The following is a 24,361-nucleotide window of genomic DNA, read 5'->3' as shown; positions in this document are numbered from 1 at the left end:
TGCAACGTGTTCTTTAACATTTGAGATCAGCTTTGCCCTTACCAGTGTGATCTTCAAGAACAAGGGTCTCTGGAAGACCATCAATGCTTTCCTTACTGGCTGGTGGATTGGCCACCTCAACATCCACTGCAAGAGACTCTAAATGTGCCAGGGCAGTCTGAAAAACAAAGGTACAGTTCTTTGTTAGGAAATACTTTAAAATAGTAACAGAAAACTATTTTTTAGGGTACCTCCAAAATTATATCACCATTGTTCTCTTCTTGTTAGTTTCTTTCGCCTTAGTCCTTTGTTCCTTTTGCCTCTTCAGAAGGAACCACCACCATCACCAGGAAAATAAAATACTATACATACACACAGAGTTCAACTTTCTACAAGTGAAATAAAAATCTACCTTGTCTCGGCCAAGCACGGTGGCTCATGCCTGTGATCCTAGCACTTTGGGAGGCTGAGGCAGGTGGATCACTTGAGGTTAGGAGTTTGAGACCAGCCTGGCAAATATAGTGAAATCCTGTCTCTGCTAAAAATACAAAAACGGAAGCTGGGTGCAGTGGCTCACACCTGTAATCGCAGCACTTTGGGAAGCTAAGGAGTGGTCCCAGGACACAGAACAGCAAGAAAAGATTTTTGGGATTGGTTTGTTTGGGCCTATGAGCAGCTCAGTGCTGAGCTCTCTGCCAATGAGATTGGGATGCTATTAATCCATAGTCTGTAGTAGCATCATAATTTATAAAGTTATCATTGTGGTTGACAGGGGTGAAGGGCCAATTGAAGCATGTGTCTTGGGAGTCCAGACAACTGCTATATTTGACCTTATGGCAATAGTGATCTAACTATAAAAACTGTGATGTAAGACGGATTATTAGGAGTGCCCTTGTGCACTTACAGAAAAAATTACAAACTCAGGTCTCATACAACAGGGTTTGAGAGCCAGAAAGCATCCATGACCAGCCAAAAGAAGCTCTTGCTCCTAAAAATCAAACACAAAATAATTGTGTGGATTGCTAAATTAAAATGAGAGTTGACTTCTCAGTCTCATCAAATTTCTCAAAAGTTTTACCATTGATTGGTTAAGGAATAAGGTTCTGAAACATGGAATGAGGACATCTGGTTGAACTCTGAGGAAACTTATAATCTTGAGTCCCCAAGTCACTCTGAGCCTCCTGTTACTGGTGGAAATAGTTTTCCCTCCACAGACAAGGCTTCCTCTGCTTACAAACTCTATGATAACCTTACCTGGAGTGTGACTCTCTTACTACTTTCATGCCCAACAAGAAAGTTACCAGAAAACTGCAGCAGCCAAAAAACAACAACAGAAGATATAAACAATGTTTGGGTTTCTCTACCAAGTAAAGAATCCAAACCAGCTGAGTGAGCTTCTAGATGAGGGCAAGGAAAATATGAATGGGTCATGGAAGAAGGAAGTTGTAGTTAGTTATCATTTACAGCCTCATGACCAAATACAGAAACAAGAATTAGTAATTTTGCATATTATTTTTTATTTGCTTGTTTTATGTATGTGCTTATTTGTATATATTAACAATTTACTTTTTCTCTTTCCTATTTCTATTTCATATGCCAGTTGCTGTACGATAAATTTGCAATTTAGTCTTTATATAAGATAATATTCAGTGTGACTATGAATTTGTGGAGTGATGCATAGCTAATGGTGGATACAATGACTCTTGGAACTAGTCATCTGTTCATTCTGGGTAATGAGTGAAACTAATAGTTGTATTTTGTTTGGTGGAAATACAATTGTATTGATGGATGGAAATTTAAATGTGCATTGAAAGGTATACATGAAAGCCAAGTTGTCAAAGAGCTGGAATGTTCCATTTACGGAATTATTGCTCCACAAATCCAAATTTACTATTGTGTCAGCTCTGTGAAAATCCAGACCATTTTAATACTTTCCCTCCTAACAGCTGGCATGATGCTAAGCATTGTTCATAGAGGATGCTGAAGAACACTCCTGGAGAAAAGGGCTTTTCTTCTGTCCCAGTGTGCTTGCTTGACAGAGAGCACACCAGGACTTGTGTGATGTTTGTGGCTTCCTCTAGCATTAGATTGCTACAGTGCACACAGCTTCTCCAGCAGCCAGTTCCTCTAATGCACTTAGTAGACAGCAGCCTCCCCCAACATCCATTTTGAATAGTTCTGCAGCACAGCAATTCCAGTTAGACACCTTCCTATGAACAGCTTTCCTCAGTACCCTAAGAGAGCTGACTTCCAGCAACTTCCACCAGCACATCCCATAGTGACTTCTCTGTCATATAGCAAGCCACCTATGCCATTTCCATCAAGGTCTGGACTTCAGCCCTGAGATGGACTAGGGACTCTTCCTTGGTGTCCTAGCTTTGCTTGACAGATGGTGGCTGCTCCTTATATATGCTTTTCCCATATTCTTTAGAATTAACTTTATTTCCTCCTAGCCAACTCCTTGTTACGCTGCTTTTTTGTTCTAGTTTAGAATTCTTTAAACTGAACTTTCCCTTTGGGAGACAGGAAATAGGAGGTAAGATCCTGTTATCTGTCCCTTTCCTTCTCACGCAGCTACAATTATGAATCTCCTCTAATTCCCCATGTACTACTCAAGATAGAACCTGCTTGCAAGAACTCAGCTGTGCTACACATAACAGAATAAAGGATATTATTTATAGTAACTTCTATTTTTGGAAGTTATTCCAGGCTAATTATGCTTTGATATATGTTTAATGGGTTATCTCTTTCTAATGATTATCTGCACATTTGCAGTGCTAATAACACCTGAATTTCATATATGTAAAAATAATTTATTGCCTTGGTACTGTCATAGATTTAAGATGATTCAGAATCACTTATAAGCAACACAAGCAAAAGAGACAGCAACTGCTATGAAAATCTATAATAATAATAATAAAAACTATCTACACCTTTAAGCAGTACAATGTATTTACAAAAGTTAGTCCAAGAGTCAGAAAGACAACTAAATAGCCGAAATCACTCAATCTGGAATACATGTAGGTTTAAAGTTGCATAATCCTTTATCAGCACAATATCTTGTTCTAAAAAATAAAATACAATTCAGTTTTTAAAGAATGAAGATAGCAATACCGATTCTGAATGACCACCCTGAATCTAGATTTGTTCACTGTTGATTTAAATAAACCTATATGAATATACCATTTACTGAGAGCTTCCCAATACAACCAAGGTATTTTGCTAATGGCTTTAACACAATCTCACAATAACCCATTAGGCAGATTTTTTTTTTTTTTTTTTTTTTTTTGAGACGGAGTTTCACTCTTGTTACCCAGGCTGGAGTGCAATGGCGCGATCTCGGCTCACCGCAACCTCCGCCTCCTGGGTTCAAGTAATTCTCCTGCCTCAGCCTCCTGAGTAGCTGGGATTACAGGCACGTGCCACCATGCCCAGCTAATTTTTTGTATTTTTAGTAGAGACGGGGTTTCACCATGTTGACCAGGATGGTCTCGATCTCTTGACCTCGTGATCCACCCGCCTCGGCCTCCCAAAGTGCTGGGATTACAGGCTTGAGCCACCGCACCCGGCCGGCAGATTTTATTATTCCTATTTTAAATGAGGCAGCTAAAGCTTAGAGAGGTTAAATGAATTGTCCCAGGTCATGCAGCCTAACTCTTTAACACAAAAGCTTCTTAACCTCCACCGTACTGCCTTTCTAGTGCCTACACCTGGGTGTATACAGGTGCTACTGTGAGTATGTAAAGACTTTACAACGGCCCCCCACGCCCGCCATGGGTATGGACAGTCTTAGGATAATCAGTTTCAGTAAGGTTTCATAGGTAATCTTTCTTCAAACTGATCCACGTAAGAATGCACTTGCAGTATATTAAGCTGGTTCTCTGTTCTAACATTCTGTTTATACTTGCCTTTCTTCCACTTTATAAATAAAAGCATACTAAGCATACTTCTTACCCATTCAGAGGGACAATGTGAAGTACTGGGGTAGAACTGAACTCTAATGACTAAATAACAAATCTTTTTGAGTGGCTTCCAATCCTTTGCTTTAAACAACAACAACAACAACAACAACAACAACTGAAGGAATCTAAGGAATATCTAAACAACTTGTTAACCTGACATGATTTTGGACAAATGTCTCAAAAGAATTTAGTGACAATGATGTTACTCCTTCCATTCCTGTTAATTTATTTAGGTGAACAAGATTTTTCAACTTTACATTCATAAGATGAAAATCAGAAGTAAAACTGATGCTGCAATGTGTTTTATTCCAGTAATAAAAATCACTCATAATTCAGAAAGGAAAACTCCTGAGAAGGGTGAAGGAAAAAAAAAAAAAAAAAAAAAAAACTCCTCCATCTCATTAGATGAATTTCCTTAATTGTAACTCAGTTTAATCACTTTTTAACATTAGAAATTTTAAACATTTTTCTAGCAAAGTAAATAATACTACCTAGATTTATGCTGAAAATTTTTAGATGTCAACATAAATGAGCAAGGGGATATTTTTTCAAAATCCATTTTGAAAAGTAGAAACTTTAATATCATCATTTCAAAAAGTTAAAAATGCTTGATGTTTTACCCTCTCCTCTCTCAAATTAGAGACACAGATATAAGGAGACAAATACACACTGCCAATATTTTCACCAAAAGCCACTACCTGAAAAGAAAGCTCAATCTAGTATTGGAAAAATAACAGAATGAAAAGGTATACCTTCCAAAAAGGTACAGGGTTGCTTGAGAAACAAACAAAAGCAAGCAGTTTGTTTTTGTTTCATTTAAGAATGTTAGTGTTAAATATAAAAGAAATAATCATACATTATTTTTGTTTCATTTAAAAAAATGATTAAACAAATCCATACTGAACATAGAAAATAGATTTCTGGAGAGTGACATAACTGTACTCATTTTCTAGGAGTGAAACATCTCAATCAAATTCAAATAAATTAAATCAGAGCATTAAAATGTGAAGAAGCTGATAAGCTTTAGAGAAGGGAGATGCTTAAAGCCTATTAAACAGAGACAGAAGTATAGACTGGTAGGAATAATGCCACTGGTTCACTATTAGTAGAAGCCAGCAATGTTTGAGACTGTAAGCTCTTGCTTGCCTCTTGTCTTAGTTCACTGCTAATATCTTTACCTAACATGACCTCTCAAGACCAATCTCTCAGGCTCTTCTTTCAAGATGCCAAATGTCACATTGCCCACTAATAATAAGTAAAAAAACCATTTTATTATAAACACTTATTTTTAAAGTTATCTTGATATTGTAGGAAATCACAAACCACCAGCATAAAATGAAAGACTAAGTATTGTGAAATCAGACCCTAGAATAGATCACTCAAAGAGCTATTTAGCTAGAAGAAATGAGTAGTCTTTAATCTTTGTATATTATATTTCTGATACAAGTTTCCATGCTATACCACTATTTCTTATGTGTCAGAATTTTCCAAGGCAGGTTAAACAATCTGGGAAAAACCTAAGTGTATCATGTCTCATGATGTTCTTTCTGACATTTTGCCTAGTATAGAGTATTTCTGCTATGGTTACTTTGAGAAAAACATTCACTGTAAAGCATATTTGAAAGCAATCTCCATGGAAAATGACATACGCTAAAAAAAGTAATGACAAAGCAGAGCTAGCATAAATGTATGTGAACATGTATTTGCATGCATACATGTGTGAACAGATAAATAGCTATCTAGTATCTACAGATATTCGATATAAATTGATAGATTATAGCTAACAGATCTCTAATATATTATGTATTATATGTTACTTATTAGAGATAAAGACAAATATATCTAATAGAGATATAATAGATCTAATCTATATATATTAATATAGTCATAATGTTAGATATATAAATATAATATTAAATATATAGATATTAGATAGGTACCTGCTCTCTAATTTGTCAATCTAAACTAGACTTTCTGGCTGAGCACGGTGGCTCATGTCTCTAATCCCAGAGAAGACCAAGATCGCTTCAGGGCAGGAGTTTGCGATCAGCCTGGCTAAGTTAATGAGGTATTATCTCTACCAAAAAACTCCACAAAAAACCCAAACCAGGTGTGACAGCCAATACCCGTAGTCCCCGCTACTTGGGAGAGGCTAAGGTGGGCTGATCCTTTGAGCCCAGAAGTTCAGGGCTGTAGTAAGCTATGATTGCACCACTGCATTCCAGCCTGAGCGACAGATTAAGATCTTGTCTCAAAAATAAATAAATACATAAACTGGACTCTCTAAAAATTTAAAGACAAAATATAGTGCTCCTAAAAGTTCTTATCAAGTTTTTTGTTCTCTCACCTGTGGCTCATTCACCAGTTGTTTCTGTACCTATATTTTGAAAATCACTTTGGAAATAGTGAGTTAAAGAAAGACTTCTTTTAATGAAATCCACTGGTATAGTGGTAGTTCCCAAACATAAAAATACTTGGACTTTGAACTTAGATAAATACATTTAAGAACAAGTTTTTCTCTTTTAGTTAAGTAACAGAAGAAAACAAGAGAAACTTAGGTAGCATGTATGACTCATTTATGTAAGTGTGTATGTGTTTGTGGAGATAAAGGGGGCCAAATTTCCTAACTGCATTAGGCAGCTAGATAGTATTTAGAAGCCATGAGAAAAAAAGAGTAAGATTTGTAATATATCCCTAGCTTCAGCTGCATTTCACAAATACACCTGAGCATGTGTATAGAAGACATTCACTCTCATACTTGTATAATTCAATAGAAAAAAATATATTTTCTAAATGTAAGCAAGATGTTTTCCATTCTGTAGCAAAAACTAAGAAATACTGCAATTTGAGGCAAACTAGCAGAATATCAGGTATAATTTGTATACACACACTGGTGACAATCATTATTCAATAACTATTACTAATAGGAAAAAGATTCACCTTTTCTTAAGAGTAGTCTAAAAACCCTTTACACCTTTAACTGTTATCATTTTGTATCCCATCAATTTATAAACGGACATCAGAGTTGCGAACATTACCTCCATAGCCTGGGCTAAGCGTTCTTCTAGTGCCATGTAGGTAAGGAACTGAGGATCCACATATGAAATAGCTTCGGCAACTCCTAGTCCATCTGCAAAGCCATCAAATAGGCTGGAAAAAAAAAAAAAAGAACAGAAAAAAAAAAAAACAACTCACGACTATGATTCAGGAAATCTTGTGCGGAGGACATAATTATATTAGCATACTGGCAAGCCAATAAGCATGCTGTGAACATAAAACCTTAAAATATTTTAGTGTCAACTTATAGGGTTAGGGGCAGGAGGAACCCAACAGGAAAGTGAGATGCTAAAACTGAGTAGTTAAGATACCATTACTCATCCAACAGGCTGCCACACTCAATGCACAAAGTTTGCAGAAAAATTCTCTTTTGTGTTTCTAGCTCTAACTCTAGAGACTGCTTAAAGGTACAGGTAGAACATCTCAAATCTGAAAATCTGAAATCCAAAATGTGCCAATGAATATTTTCTTTGTATGTCATACTGCCACTCAAAAAGTTTCAGATTTTGAACCACTGATTTTGAATTTTCAAATTTGGGATGCTCAACTGAAAGTATATGCAAATATTCCAAAATCCAGGAAAAAAATCCCAAATCCTAAACACTTCTGGTACCAAGCATTTCAGTTGAGGGATACAGTACTTTTTCCCACCATGTTATTTCCCACATATTTCTTCTGTTTTTCAGTTTCCAATCTGCATGTAGGTGAGACTATGATAAAGGAAATAACTACAATTATTTTAATTCTATCATTACTCACAGCCACTTTTTTATTCTCTCATTTTGTACTGCTTAATAACTCTGGATTTTAAAATATTTTATTATTTCAAGTCTTTCTCATTAATCTCTCTCCTCCTCTTTTAAGATTAGGCCACCTCCATTATGAAACAGCTTGAAAAGTATCTAGCTCCCAACTGTTTATTTTTATTATAATTTTTTCTAAAAAACTGTTAAGTTCCTAGAAGAAAAACACTTTGGTCCTACTCTCCTTCCTCCATCCCTGGACATATCGACATTCCTCCTTTTCCCCTAGTCTTGGAAATACTAACTATTTCAAAACTTGAAAACTGAAAGTATGTCCTTGGTCCTATTCTCTCTAATCTTGCTCCCTTGGAAATTATTTATATATTCAAACCCATTTTCTTCAATTATCCTCTCTGCAGGTAATTCATAAATCTCTACCTAATTCCTAAACTCCCCCTGAAGCTCCTGACCTAAATTTCTAGTTGTCTGAAGGGCACTTTTAGTAGATGTACTCCTACCACCTCTTAAGTCCAAGAGATTCAAAACTGAGCTTACTTTGTCTAAAGACAAACTTGCTGACTTCCATATCCCACCAGAATTTGAACATCAAAGTCCTAAACATCCACAGTTAAACAACCTAGCTCAAAAATAATTTTGATGTCAACCCATGTGCCATAATTAAAATTACAAATCTACTGCTGAGAGACACAGAAATGGTTCTTAAAAAGAGTATGTTATAGGCTGGTTCGAGTGCAGTGGTGTTTACAACTAATTGATCACAACCAGTTACAGATTTCTTTGTTGCTTCTCCACTCCCACTGCTTTACTTGACTAGCCTTAAAAAAAAAAAAAAAGTATGTTATAGTTTAGCAATATCTGAAAATCAAGTAGCACATGATACAAAGCAACAGACATACTCATAAAATCACAGGTTTTGGAAATGATAAAAGAATTACTGAATCCATCCCACCCTTGAAATACTGAAACTTCCTCATCTAGCTGTAAAATGTAGTACAAAGAGGAAGAGCCCTGAAATCAGTAAGACATGGATTTAGCTGAACTGTGCAACTGACTCTTCCTTCATCTATAAAACAAATTAAATGAGTAGATGCACAAGGGTGCCTAGCACAGAGACGGTACCATCGCAGACATTCAAGAAACTGAAGAAACATTCCCTCCATGCAGAAAATACACTGCTTTCTAAGGTGGTATGTGCCAGTGTGGGAGAGTACTACTAGAAGTTAAAAACATATGAAGTACCGAAGTATTCCTACTTGTAACTTTTGTCCTGTTGCTGTAATTCTGCCTGCTGAAGCAACATAAATTGTGTCTTCCTACTCTTTGCAAAACAAAAAACAAAAACAAAACAAAACAAAAAAACCCTTCAAATGACTGAAAACAACTATCTCTCAATAATTCTTTGCTAAGCAAATCTAGATATTCAAAGCATAATATCCAGTTGTGATTTGGCCACTACAAATAATCAGTTAAAAATTCTAATATCATGTACTTGGCAGTCACCATGTTAATTAACTGTTTCAGGCCAAGTGTGGTGGCTATAATCCTAGCACTTTGGGAGGCTGAAATGGGCGGATCACTTTGAGCTCAGGAATTCAAGACTAGCCTGGGTAACATGGTGAAACCCTGTATCTACAAAAAATACAAAAATTAGCCAGGCATTGGTGGCTCACGCCTGTAGTCCCAGCTACATGGGAGGCTGAAGCTGGAAAATCACTTGAGCCTGGAAAGCAGAGGCTGCAGTGTGTCAAGATTGCTCCACTGCACTCCAGTCTAGGCGACAGAATGACACCCCGTCTCAAAAAAACAAAAAACAAAAATGGTTTCAGACAAGAACCACTAATAGATGCTAAAACTAGTGGATGGAAGTTTGATAGTTTAAGAAGAAACAGGTTATTTACAGTCTCAAAGTATCTTCACATGAGAAGCCTATTGATTACAGCGGACCCTTGAACAACAGGGGCTTGAGCTGAGTGAGTAGGTACCCTTAAACTCAGTTTTTCTTCCACCTCTGCAATAGCAAGACCAATCCCTCCTCTTCCTCTTCAGCTTACTACTCAACATGAAGACAGCAAGGATGAAGACCTTTATGATGATCTACTTCTACTTAATGAAGAGTAAACATATTTTATCTTTTATGATTTTTTTTAGCATTTTCTTTTCTCTAGCTTGCTTTATTATAATAATGTAGTATATAATACATATCAAATACAAAAATATGTGTCAATCAACTGTTTATGTTATCAGTAAGGCTTCTGGGCAACAGCAGACTATCAGTAGTTAGGCTTCTGGAGAGTCAAAAGTTATGCTTGGATTTTCTACTGCACAGGGATCAGCACCCCTAAACCCTGTGTTGTTCAAGGCTCAGCTGTATAAAAGGATAAATGACAAACGTAAAAAAATCTGAAAGACAACACCATAATTAAATCAGATTTTATATCACCCGTAATGGGCTGATTTGATACCATGTGTTTTCTGATACGTACTGCAAAGATAGAACATCACTTCTGGATGTTTCTGCTAAAAATTCACAACTCAAATTGACAGACAAATACATCCTAAGGGACATTCTAAAAAATAAATGACCCGTACTTTAAAAAAATTTCAGGGTTATGAGAAACAAAGACTGAGGAAACGTCCGCATTAAAAGAGACTAAAGAACCTTGCCACCTAAACACAATGAAAGATCGAATACAAAGATTAGAACAGATCTAATAGCACTGGTGGGACAACTATGAACATCTGAGTAAGGTCAGTAGATTAGATAATATTGTATTGGCATTAACTTGCTGACTTTGACAATTTTACTGTGTTATATAAGAAAATGGTCTTGGATGTAGGAAATTCTTTGTAGAATATTTACACGTAAAGGGACATCATGCCTGCAACTTACTCATAAGTGGGTCAGAAAAAGACCTTACTATAAGTATAGAGAAAGGAAGGAGAGAATGGTAACACAAACATGGTCTTAAAATGTTAGCCTGTAGGAAATCTTAATGATGGATAGTATGTGGATTCTTGTACTATTCTTTGCCACTTTTCTGAAACTCTAGAATTATATCAAAACTATTTAAAAATTCTATTAAGACACAGTTATATCAATACAGAATTAACTTCTCACATCTTATTAGGTTAATAGTAAGAACTCTAATTTCTTACAGGAAGACAAAGAAGTTAAGGAGTTATCAAAGAATAAATAAATGGTACAGTTAGGATTTGTCTGTATCTAAAATCATGATTTCTCTGTGTTGTTTCCTACCACATAAAGCTATCAGATACTCTTGAGTATTTTGAACACTAATGCAACTTCAATACAAACAAGTAAACAAAGAAACTTCATAGAGGACTTCTTCCATTTTCCTTTAAACTAAATTAAGGAAACAAAAGGCTTCACTTTTTTCCTAAGCAGCGCAAAACAAAAAAAAAGTGTGTTAAAGTATGACGTTAAGAGGCAAGAACTGCTGCTCTCTGCCATGGCTTTCCTTTTAGCTGCCAAGGTAGCAAGCTACTTTAATATAGAGATGAAACTATATTTTCACCTTATCAACTTTTAGACACTGCCACATAAATTAGTATAGTACCACATAAGCAAATACTGAGGTGTTGACATAGAGCAACCTTCAAATTTTGTGTCTTAAAATTAATGCTAAAATGTTTTCTATAATTAAAAAAAAAAAAAAAGTACTTTGAGGCTCTGCACATTTTGGGACCACTAGTGAGATTTCTAAAACCTTAACATAACAGCCATATCTACAAGGCGTATCAATGAATTAGAACCTAAAGTAATAGTTTCTCAAATTTAAGTTCAAATTATATTCAGAGGCCAGGCATGGTGGCTCATACCTGTAATCTTTGGGAGGCTGACGTGGGCAGATCACTTGAGGTCAGGAGTTTGAGACCAGCCTGGTCAACAGAGTCAAACCCCTTCTGTACTGAAAATACAAAAATTAGCCAGGTGTGGTGGCAGGCACCTGTAATCCCAGCTACTCGGGAGGCTGAGGCAGGAGAATTACTTGAACCTGGGAGGCAGAGGTTGCAGTGAGCTGAGACTGCACTACTGCACTTCAGCCTGGGCAACAGAACAAGACTTCAGTGTCTCAAAAAAACCAAAAAAACAAAAAACCCACACAAACAAATTATATTCAGTGAAGATTTCCATTATTCCTTCAAATATTTAGGTGGAACAACCTTTTTTTGGGAAGTTATTTGGAAATGTGTATCCATACCTTGAAAAATACCACATATCTCAATAATATCACCTCCAAAAATTTGTCCTAAAGGAATAACCAGAAATACAGAACAAGTTTCATGGAGGATGGGAAAGAAAAAGTTCACTGCACTATTTCAATGAGTCAATAATCTGTTAAATCCTAGTGCCCCTATTGGAAGGATCATCTTCATAATGGAGCTGTAAAAAAACACTTTTAGAGTCTTGAAAATGTACAACAGAAAAAATTCCTTCACATGAAACCGTAATTGCCTCCCAACATGCATAGATGATGCTAAACAGATGATTCTTTCATCTGCTGAACACTTCGAGGAATTACTTTGCATAATGGAGAGAGAAGACTTCCAAATTAATAAGGAGTGCAGTAGGAAGCAAATGGGGAGACATAAGAGAGCGAGGAAATAAGACAAACATCAAGATCAGCAATACTGGGACTAGGTAAATCCACTTATTCCCCATAATGTATGGGAAGCCAGAAAATGTGTTTTAGAGTATGAGAATGTTTAAGGTAGAATTACAAATTGCATAGCTGTAATGAAATCCCATTTCTACCGTCACAAAATGGTGATAAAGTCTGTTCTCCACACATTTTCCCCCTCTAGGGAGTAAGAACAGGAAAGGGCAAGAAAGATCTCAAGAAGATGTTCAGTTTCCCATTTGGAACAATATGGAGAAGTAGCTAGCACACACAGAAAGAGAAACTAAAGACACAAAGGAGGCCTTAAAACACGTGTTCTAGGCCAGGCACAATGGCTCACACCTGTAATGCCAGCACTTTGGGAGGCCGAGGCGGGTGGATCACAAGGTCAGGAGTTCGAGACCAGCTTGGCCAATCTGGTGAAATCTGTCTCTACTAAAAATAGAAAAAAATTAGCCAGGCGTTGTGGCAGGCACCTGGAGGCTGAGGCAGGAGAATGGCTTGAACCTGGGATGGCAGTTGCAGTGAGCTGAGACCACACCACTGTACTCTAGCCTGGGCAACAGAGCAAGACTCCGGCTCAGAGCAAAAAAACAAACAAAAAAACCCAACCAACCAACAAACAAAAAACAAATTTTCTGGAAAACTGAAGAGATACCAGGGGACATTAAGTGAGTTTTTTCTTATTGATTTTTCTGAATTTTCTGAAATCGAATTTTAACTGGAAAAACAAGACAAATTCATACAAAGAAAGAAACAAGGGTAGTCTACCAAGATACCTTTTTTGTCCCAGAAAAAGTAACAAAAGGGATCAGTTAGGACATCCTTTCTACATCTCAATAGTTACCTGCTTTCATTGTGCTATATACACTTTAAAGATACTATAAACCAAAACAGTTAAATTCTGAGCATTATATCATGATAAGTAACAATTCTACAACACACTTCACTTATATGTTACTTTCATTTGAAGTTCACTATTCTTTGTCAAGCATAAAGTAAATTAAATGCTTTCAGTATCTCTAGGAAAGTAAAATTTTATTGTCCATATTTCACACACAGAAGGAAAGGGAAGAATAGGGAAGGAAATCATATTCTTATGATTTTCTGATTCAACCACAGGTTTTAAAATTCCAAGTAGTATTCATTAAGAAGCTGTTTTTTAAAGAATTATGCTAAGTGCTACACGGCACATAAAGGAAAATTTTAAAAGTCAGAAATCCAAAATTCAAAAAAAGTATATTAACAACTAGGATAGAAGGTGAGCTTCAAGAGAGCTAAATGTCAAAGTAAGAGGTCACTCACTGACTGGAGGAAGCAGGAAAGGGTCCAAGTAGGAAGTAACATTTGAAATGAGCTTTGAAGAAGAGGACTAACAGATGGGAAAATTAGAATATTTCTTAGTTAGCAGAGATTTAATTTTCATAATTTAGAATCATGAACTCATTCTACTCAAGGAAGCTAATTAAGCATGCTGATAACATTGTGCTACATACCTCCAATCCACATCTAAGTCTTCACTCACACTGGAGTCATCCTCCAGGTTATTGTTACCATCCAACATGAAAGCTGGCTGTGCAAATTCATTGGCAGGTTCATTTCCCTCATCACTGCTGCTTTCATTGACTTCATTGTACTGTAACCAAGGAATTTCTCCCTCCTCCAAGGATGTCTGTTCCCTAGTACAAACATTTTAAAAGAAGAAAAAAATATTGTTTTTAAACATACCATAACACTGTCTTTAATTCTATTCCATGCAAGCGGACTCTGTTGAGTTCTAAGCTCTTAGTACTTTTATGATTCTAAAAAACGGTCTTTCTTAACTGCAGAATTATATAAAAAAGAAAGAAATCAGTTGTAAGGTCATATGTATATAGAAATAGTTCCTAATTACCTAGAAACATATTTATTATCTACGCTGTTTTCTCCTTCTGTAAAAGGAGAAACATAAGAAAAATCCATCCCCAACGATTTGAATTTTGTAACACTGCTCTTGACTACTTCCCCTTCACAGTTAAAATGAAATCTGAATTCCTCAACCTGGCCTACAAATCCCTAAATAACACATGCTTTCTGCTCAGCCCACTTCTCCAATGGTATCTCTCAGCACTCTTCCCCCAGCTACTATACTCCTACTCTTCCTTCTACTTTTGTAACACATGGAGATCATCTCTACCTTGGGGCCATTTCCTCTACCTAAAATGTTCTTTCACTAGATTTTTACCTTGCTACTTTCTTCTTAATGTTCATGTCAGATTATAAGTCACCTCCTCAGGGGGCCTGTCTTGAACATTCAGTTTAAGTAGCTCTCCAGTTGCTGATTACCACATAGCTCTGCTTATTTAAATTATAAAATTTATTTTTGTTCAACATTTTCTTATTTGTTTGCTGTCAGTCTATTCCTACTAGAATCTAACTACACAGGAACAGAGACATACAAATCAATGATACAGATCAAGAAAATAAGGAGGATATAAAGGAAGCATTTCAAAACAGGAAGAAAAGAAAAGAAGGACTCATTAGGCTGGGCGTGGTGGCTCATGCCTGTAATCCCAGCACTTTGGGAGGCCAAGGTAGGCGAATTACTTGAGGCCAGGAGTTCGAGACCAGCCTGGACAACATAGTGAAACCCTGTCTCTACTAAATGTACAAAAAATTAGCTGGGCGCATACCTGTAACTCCAGCTACTCAGGGAGCTGAGGCATGAGAATCGCTTGAACTCGGGAGGCAGAGGTTGCAGTGAGCTGAGATCACACCACTGCACTCCAGCCTAGGCAACAGAGCAAGACTCTGTCTCAAAAATCAAAACAAAAAAGGGTCTCATCAACAAATGATATTGGGACAACTGGGTATTCACCTGGAGGGAAGGAGGTTAAAGTACATGTGCATATGTACCCCCACTCTCACTTAAAAAATGAAAAACAGAAGAATCATGAAAGAAAACCGTACAAAAATTTCCGTGTCATTCTAAGCATGATATAAAATCCTGAAGTCACAAACAGACTCATAAATTCTACAACATTCACATTAAAGAAGATACGGAAAAGTCAAAACACCAAAAATCTGGACACAAAACTCAAATTAAGAAAAGTAAACTATAATACAAGGGAGACAAAGGGCTTTTCCTGAATAAATGGAAGCTTAAAATATAAAACCAAACTGTAAGAAAAAGATTAAAATATATCAACAGAAAGGGGCAAAGAATATAATTAGCAGAAAAGGAAACTCAAATAGCCATTAAATATATAGAGATGCTCTGCCTCATTTATAATAAGCAAAATGTAAATTAAAACAACAGTAAAATATGTTTCAACTATTAGCTAGAATAAAAAATTTTGTTAGTACCCTATGTGTTGGTGAAGCTTTGAAGAAAGGCAATTCATATACTGCTGGTAAGAAAGTAACTAATTTAAGTTCTCTATAGAGAAACTTGGCAATAGCTATAGATTAAATTTGTGTATACTCACTGACCTAGTGGTTCTGCTGCCAGTTATTTCTCCTAAACAAGTATGCACAATTTTCTTTTTCAGCACTACTTACAGTAGCCAAAACTGTCTACCAAATGAAACTGGTACACCCAGGTAGTAACACACAGTTAAGTCCTCACTTAACTTTATAGACAGCTTCTTAGAAACTGTGACTTTAAGCAAAACAAGGTAGTACTATGCAGATTTTTAAAAAGAATAAAGGAAATCTATATGTATGAATATGGAACAACCTAAAAAACAGACCTATAAACAAAACAAATAACAAAGGCAAGGTGTATATGTATGGCTATACAATGTGTTACCAGTTGTATAAAAAAATGAAATGGAATGTGTACACATATATTCTTTTATATGTACAGAAGATCTTCATAAGTTCAAAAAGGAAGCTGGTTATAATGATTTTTAATTGGCCTTTCCATACTGTCTAAATCTACTTTTTATTGTGTATAAATCCTTATTTTTAAAACAATTGTAACTTCATCTGTTTATCAAGAGAAGTTCAACCAGAAATAGCTACCCAAGCAATAAACTGTTAGCAATTCATTAAATATTTCCAAAGCACTAAAACTTGTATCATTAAAAGGTAAATTTGTATTCACTCTTACTGGTATTTCAGAAACTAACCCTTTAATTATGCAAAGTACAATAGTGAAAAGAACTGTTTTAGTTACATGAATCATGTGACCAATTATTAAGGAGTCACACAGTTTTGTATATTTAGCCTAAAGACAGCTAAAACTAACAGATATTTAGTGGACATTTAACAAATGTTAAAACCTTGAAGGTTTTCTTAATTTCAACCAAAGCAGAGGTTCTTTTCTCCCTTTGGTCAAAGCTTTATTGGTATTATCTGGACAGCTCGAGTTTTGAAAATGTACTAATTTATTCCCATTTTTTATTCTTTCTGCTCCATCCCAGATATTAGGAGTTTATTCCTGCTGGATTTAATTAGATTGTCAAAATTATGCAATTGACATTCAGTGTACTACATCATTCTGAATGCAAAATATATTAATTGGAAAGAGACTTGTGGATCTACACACATCATGGTAATACAAAAACTACCTTACTAAATTAACAGTCTGAATCACTGCTAGAAAATAAAATCTAGGTTAAAGAAAATACGTATGTAATCATAGATTCAACAAAACAAAGCTGCTAGCTCTAATACCAAGTCTAAGGAAGAAAAATGTGAGAATAAAACTGTAACTTGGCCAGGTGCCGTGGCTTATGCCTGTAATCCCAGCACTATGGGAAGCCGAGGTGGGTGGATCACCTGAGGTCAGGAAATCGAGACCATCCTGACCAACATGGTAAAACCCCATCTCAACTAAAAATACAAAAATTAGCCAGGCATGGTGGTGGGCACCTGTAGTCCCAGCTACTTGGGAGGCTGAGGCAGGAGAGTCACTTGAAAGTGAGAGGCAGAGGCTGCAGTGAGCCAAGATCATGTCACTGCACTCCAGCCTGGGCAACAGAGACCGAGACTCAGTCTCAAATAAACACACACAAAAAAAACCACACATGTATGTATATATATATTTTTTATATATAAATATATATTTATTTTTAATAGAAAACAGACTATTTTTAATACCAAAAAATATAACACCATATATTTATTTTTTTAAAAACACTATTTTTAATGCCAAAAAATATATAAATTATAAATTACATATATTTTTATACGTATATTTTTATATGTACATTTATATGTACACATATATGTGTGTGTGTATACATAATATATGTCATGAAGAGGAAAAAATGCCAGCTTAACCTACCACTGTCATAATCAATTACGTTTGTGAATTTCTTTCTTTACAGATTTCTCTACATATTTGATTTCTAGATTTTCTTACAGTATTAATCAATCTCAAGCTGAAAATGTATACGCTTGGAAGAGTATAAGTTTTAATATTAGTCTAGATTGGAAGAGTTCTTTTCCTAAAAAACTATAATTTACCAAAACAGTTCCCAGAGACTAAGAATTAGAACCAATTATCATAGAAAAAAAATTTAAATTATCAAAAAGATATTCTTCTAAAATAAAACAAGAGGCCTAGATGGTTTCACAAGTGAATACTAACAAACTTTAAAAGAATAAAGAAGTTACTTAAGCAACAGATGCAAAGAACAGAAAAAGAAAAAGGAAAGCATACACATTCTTTTAGCAAAGCAAGTACCAAACTGATATTGAAACAAAAAACTAAAAGGTAATTTGCATTTAGGAATCTCAATATAAAAATCTCATGTAAAATATTAGAATCTAGAAGCCCATTAAAATAACACTACACCATGATTGTGATCATATTTGGTTTATTTCAGGGAGCAAGGGAAGTTGAATATTAGCAAATCTAGTTACAGAACAATTCGTCAGGATCAGGGCAAAAGTGAAAAATCATTATGATCATTTCCACTGATGTTGAAAAGACCTTAAAAAAATTCAACAAACTTTCTTGCTAGAAACCCATAAAATTATAAAAGGTTGGAAGACAGCTATATCCATTCATTTACATCTTGTCTATGGCTACTTTTATACTGCAACAGTAGAGGTAAGTAGCTGCAACACAGACTGGATACAAAGCCAAAAATATTTATTATCTAACCCTTCATAGTATGTTTGACAACCTTTAGAGCATTAGAGCCTTCCCATTAAAATTCGGAAAGAACCAAAATGCTTATCATCAATCACTGATATTTTGAAGGTATCATCCAACGCAATTAGACAAGAATACGAACACTAGCTCTTGCAGCTGTCTCCATTTCTGTGAATGAATCACTAATTTCCCTCTTGAGGCTATCCTTTCTTCCTTGAGCAATGACAGTTAAGTTAGGTATCACCCATTAAGTTAGGAGTGGGTGATTCCTAACTTAACCAAAATGAAATTTTAGGTGTCCAACTTTTCTTATTAAAGCAAAGTGGAGACATATACTCTATCTCAATACTGAAATTATCAGTTATTTTCAACTTAACTGTTCTTTTTAAAATACGAAAAGCATAACGAAAAAATCAGGGGGGCCTATTGGTTCTACGTAAGCCTTATAAATCCAGTTAATAGCATATGCAACAGTTGAATGTAATAGATACCATTCTTGTACAATATACAGAAAAATAAATCTTACTGTTAAACATACCCTTCCTGAAGAGATAATTCTTGGTTTTCTTCTTCAGGGCCACTGCTATCACTGTGTAGCTCAGGTTCATTCTCATCTTTTCCTGGCAGAGTCTCCCAGCTTTCATCACTTGAGGATTGATCTTTTTCTGTACCAGAAAATCGATGAGGCAAAGAAGCAGACCATTCCCCATCACTGCACTCAGAACTGCAAATCAGAGAGAAATAAACTATCATTATGTGTTATTTTTATCATTTGGGGTGTTAACCAGATACGGTTTAGATCTGTGTCCCCACCAAATCTCATGTTGAACTGTAATCCGCAATGTTGGTGATGGGGTCTGGTGGGAGGTGACAAGATCATCGGGGTGAATCCTTCATGAAAAGTTTAGCACTATCCCCTTGGTACTGTTCTTGTGATAATAAGTGAGTTTCCACCAGATCTGGTGGTTTAAAAGTGTGTGGCACCTCCCCTCTCACTGTTTCTTGCACCTGCTCCCATCAAGTGAGACACCTTGTTCCCTCCTCTGCCTTCCACCACGACTGGGAGCTTCCCGAGGCCCCCTAAGAAGCAGAAGCCACTATGCTTCTTGTACAGCCTGCTGAACTGTGAGCCAATTAAACCTCTTTAAATTCCCAATTTTTAGTATTTGTTTATAGCAATGCAAGGATGAACTAATACACCAGACATCATGGTATAGAGTGGTGTGCCAATGCCACACTCGCTTTATCAGGTGCTAATTCAATCTTTAGAATATTAAAAAAGTAAATACATGCAGCAGAGTATAACTTTCAAAACAATATGGCATATGGCAAGTTATGGAATGTATCACTTTACTTTTTCTTTTTTTGTTCTTTTTAAGTAAAGATTGTTTTGTTTTGTTTTTAGACTGAGTTTTGCTCTTGCTGCTCAGGCTGGAGCGCAATTGAGCAATCTTGGCTCAGTACAACCTCCGCCTTCTGGGTTCAAGCCATTCTCCTGCCTCAGCCTCCCTAATAGCTGGGATTACAGGCATGCACCACCATGCCCGGCTAATTTTGTATTTTTAGTAGACTGGGTTTCTCCATGTTGGTCAGGCTAGTCTTGAACTCCTGACAGGTGACCCACCTGCCTTGGCCTCCCAAAGTGCTAGGATTACAGGTGTGAGCCATTGCGCCCGGATATTTTACTTCTTCTTTCACTACATTCAGGGTACCTAGATTAAGGCTTGTCGTATTTTAGACATATTTCTAAATAAATTTTTAAATACAATTTAGTAATCTTAAATGCTATCTGGAATAAATATAAGTAGACTTACTGTATATCTAACATGACTAAAACAACTTTCAAATTATATACTGGCAACTAATGACATATTTTCCATGAATAAATTCCTACTATTACCACTTAATAAAAACTTATCTGTCTTTTTCCTTCTTTTTTCCCAAAGAACTTTAAAAGAAGTGATATTCAAATGCATAAAAAGCAGTATTGGCAAAACTTCACTATCCTTAGGTAGGACTGTGAACACAAAATAAATTTCAGTTCAAGAGAGCAGTTAAAGAAACAAAAGGTACACTAAATAGGATTAATAAGGAAGCACAGAAAATTACTTTTAATTACATCTGGCTTTAGCCAATTCGGTTACATTTAATTACCCTTAGTTTTTAAAGAATTAGTCATCTTATACTATCAAAGGCTGAAATATTACTTATCAATGTTGAAAATAAGTCTTAAATGCCCCCTCCAACCATATCAACTATTCTGGTGAAGAATCTCCTCAAAGATTTCTCTATGTTCACTTGACTTGGAAAATCAAAAATAATTTTAGTTCACATTTTTGAAAGGAAGTGATAACTGGTAGGAAATTACATTTTTAATGATGATTATGTCATTTGTATGTAGTGATTTCTTTTACTGACAGATGAACTCAAAAGATCAAGATGCTATTAACAAACAGCAGCACTAATCTAAGTTCTGAGAAGTTTAATAGAAGCAAAAGCATAAAATCAACTGCCAAATTCCAGTAAACAATGGACGGCAGGGCACTAACATCCTTGAAAAGGAAAGCTAAACAGCTAGACAGAGCAACTAAGATGTGTTCCTTCAACTGCACCTGAGCCAAAGTTTCTTGTATTCTATACAATTTTCTGTGACCCAAAGAATAATCTAAAATAAACAATTTCTATACTTAGGTAAGTGTCAAAAATCCAACACAGAAAATCGTTTTAAAGGAGCCTATTGAGCTAAGTTTCCTTGACTGAGAATCTTCTAAAATTCAAAGCTAAATTATCAACTCCCATTATACGTCTTTAACAATTAGGGTAAGATTTTTATATAAATTTGCGGCAATTCTTATATATACAAAAAAGGAGCTTGCCAGGTGCGGTGGCTCACGCCTGTAATCCCAGCACATTGGGAGGCTGAGGCGGATGGATCACCTGAGGTTAGGAGTTCAAGACCAAACTGACTGACATGGAGAAACCCCATCTCTACTAAAAATACAAAATTAGCCAGGCGTGGTGGCAGGTGCCTGTAATCTCAGCTACCTGGGAGGCTGAGGCAGGAGAATCACTTAAACCCCAGGAGGCAGAGGCTGCAGTGAGATTGTGTCATTGCACTCAAGCCTAGGCAACAAGAGCAAAACTCTGTCTCAATTAAAAAAAAAAAAAAAAAAAAAAAGGAGGACTTTTTTTTTTTTTAACATTTCACTCAAAGTATGATCTTCCAGAAGGATAACATAAAAAAGTCCTCACTTTTCCAGATTAATCAAATAACTCATGGAATATCTCTAAACTTCAATAAAAAAGGAATGTCTATATGATCAATAATCAAGAGAAGCCTAAGTTATGGATTGACAAAGTACTACAGGCTTGGGTCCAAACTTGGCTCTGCTGCCTGTTTTTTAATGGTTTGTGAGCTAAAAATGGTTTTACATGTTTATCTTTAATTTCACCTCTTGGTCAGCAAAGCCTAAAATATTTACCATCTGCTCCTGTAAGAAAAAGTTTGCAGACCCCAGGCTTCTATCATTATTACTCATGATACCTAACCTTCAAGGCTAAGGAGACAACTTTTAAATGTATGTCCCCAGCCCTAATCACCACAATAAGCTTCACAATCACTAACTACCCTCTAAGCATTTTGAGATTTTTCACCTTCCTTTGTCAAAAGTTATATTATAAAATTCATCTGACAGATGATTTGTTATCTTTTTTTTTCCTTTCTTGATTTGTTATCTTTTTTTTTCCCCCCGAGACAGAGTTTCACTCTTGCTGCCCAGGCTGGTTGGAGTACAATGGCACAATCTCAGCTCACTGCAACCTCTACCTCCCAGATTCAGGCAACTCAGCCTCCTCAGTAGCTGGGATTACAGGTGTGTACCACCACGCCTAGCGAACTTTTGCACTTTTAGTAGAATCAGGGGTTTCACCACGTTGGACAGACTGGTCTCAAATTCCTGATCTCACCCATCCCACCCTCCTAAAATGCTGGGATTATAGGCATGAGCCACCATGCCTGGCCTTGATTTGTTATTTTTTAATGCTATCACCATGCTCTCATTCTGGAAACACTTTTTTTTTTTTTTTGAGATGGAATTTCACTCTTGTTACCCAGGCTGGAGTGCAATGGCACGATCTCGGCTCACCGCAACCTCTGCCTCCTGGGTTCAGGCAATTCTCCTGCCTCAGCCTCCTGAGTAGCTGGGATTACAGGCACGCGCCACCATGCCCAGCTAATTTTTTGTATTTTTAGTAGAGACGGGGTTTCACCATGTTGACCAGGATGGTCTCGATCTCTTGACCTCGTGATTCACCCGCCTCGGCCTCCCAAAGTGCTGGGATACAGGTGTGAGCCACCGTGCCAGGCCCAAAAACACTTATTTTTTGACTCTTCACAAACTCCCTACATTCAAATCCTTTCTTTTTTTGAGATGGAGTTTTGCTACGTTGTCCAGTCTGGAGTGCAATGGCGCAGTCTTGGCTCACCACAACCTCTGCCTTTTTTGGAGTAATACTATAAATGTACTACCTGATATATAAATTGAAGTGATGGTAGTATTCAGAATGCATTTTGAGGTGGAATTAAATTTAGGAACATCAATTAATAATTGACTATATAGGCCTAATTTGGAGAAAAGCATGCGAACCAAGGTTTTTCATTTTAACAGAAATGGAGAAAAAGGAGCTTGACTATAAGAGCCACTGTGGGGCCGGGCGCGGTGGCTCAAGCCTGTAATCCCAGCACTTTGAGAGGCCGAGGCGGGTGAATCACGAGGTCAAGAGATCAAGACCATCCTGGTCAACAGGGTGAAACCCTGTCCCTACTAAAAATACAAAAAATTAGCTGGGCATAGTGGCGTGTGCCTGTAGTCCCAGCTGCTCAGGAGGCTGAGGTAGGAGAATTGCCTGAACCCAGGAGGCGGAGGTTGCGGTGAGCCGAGATTGCGCCATTGCACTCCAGCCTGGGTAACAAGAGCGAAACTCCGTCTAAAAAAAAAAAAAAAAAAAAAAAAAAAAAAAAAAAAAAAAAAAGAGCCACTGTGCAGAGAAAGAATAGAAAGTAAGAAAGAATTTGCAACTGGATATGGTGGCTCACGCCTTTAATCCCAGTACTTTTGAGAGGCTGAGGTGGGTGGATCACCTGAGGTAGGGAGTTCAAGACCAGCCTGACCAACATGGAAAAACCTCATTTCTACTAAAAATACAAAATTAGCTGGCTGTGGTGGCACATGCCTGTAATCCCAGCTACTCAGGAGGATGAAGCAGGAGAATCGCTTGAACCTGGGAGGCAGAGGTTGTGGTGAGCCCAGATCAAGCCACTGCACTCCAGCCTGGCAACAGAACAAAATTGTCTCAAAAAAAAAAAAAAAGAAATAAAAAGTTCTCAAAGTAAAAACTAAAGTACCACTTTGATCCTCATATGATCCCTCACTGGTATTGACCCATTTTAGCACTTAAGAGTTGTATTAAAAAAAAAAAAAAAAAAGACAACTATAATTTACTCAAATGTTACTCTACCTATTCAATTGTGAACTAAAAAAACTTCATATAAAGAATGAAATTATAGACAAAATTTTTGCACAAATCCTAGGCAGAAATAGGCTATGGAAACATAAAGCCAATCAAAAGCAATCTTTCATTCCCTAACTCCAAAAGCTTCTTATTAGTTTGTTCTTTCTGTCATTTATCACATCCACTGTAAGAGCCTAGGAAAAAGTGAAATTTTAGATATTTTGTTATCTGACATAATCTGAGCATTCTGGAACATTTCACCACTATTAACACTGAACTGTAATGTAATGCAGTGACACAAATGGATTTCGTCCAAATCTGTAAGGCTGCTTCATTTCATTAATAAGGCCCAGGTGG

The 24,361-nt window shown here is 36.5% G+C and overlaps 1 protein-coding gene across 1 annotated transcript in view; it reads right to left on the bottom strand.

The window, feature by feature from the left end:
• PJA2 (praja ring finger ubiquitin ligase 2) overlaps window positions 1–24,361 on the bottom strand; it is a 63,387-nt gene that overhangs the window by 7,123 nt on the left and 31,903 nt on the right. The window contains exons 5-8 of the mRNA XM_039467746.2: window positions 19,032–19,217; window positions 13,902–14,084; window positions 6,980–7,091; window positions 43–157 (exon numbers count right to left, since the gene is read on the bottom strand). Of these exons, the coding sequence (XP_039323680.1) occupies window positions 43–157; window positions 6,980–7,091; window positions 13,902–14,084; window positions 19,032–19,217 (596 nt within the window). The remainder of the gene's footprint in view (window positions 1–42; window positions 158–6,979; window positions 7,092–13,901; window positions 14,085–19,031; window positions 19,218–24,361) is intronic.

Source organism: Saimiri boliviensis, chromosome 1, assembly GCF_048565385.1.
Source record: "Saimiri boliviensis isolate mSaiBol1 chromosome 1, mSaiBol1.pri, whole genome shotgun sequence".
In the NCBI taxonomy this organism is placed as follows: domain Eukaryota; kingdom Metazoa; phylum Chordata; class Mammalia; order Primates; family Cebidae; genus Saimiri; species Saimiri boliviensis.
The sequence above is the reverse complement of the archived record's forward strand: the minus strand, read 5'-3'. Positions and strand labels throughout refer to the sequence as shown.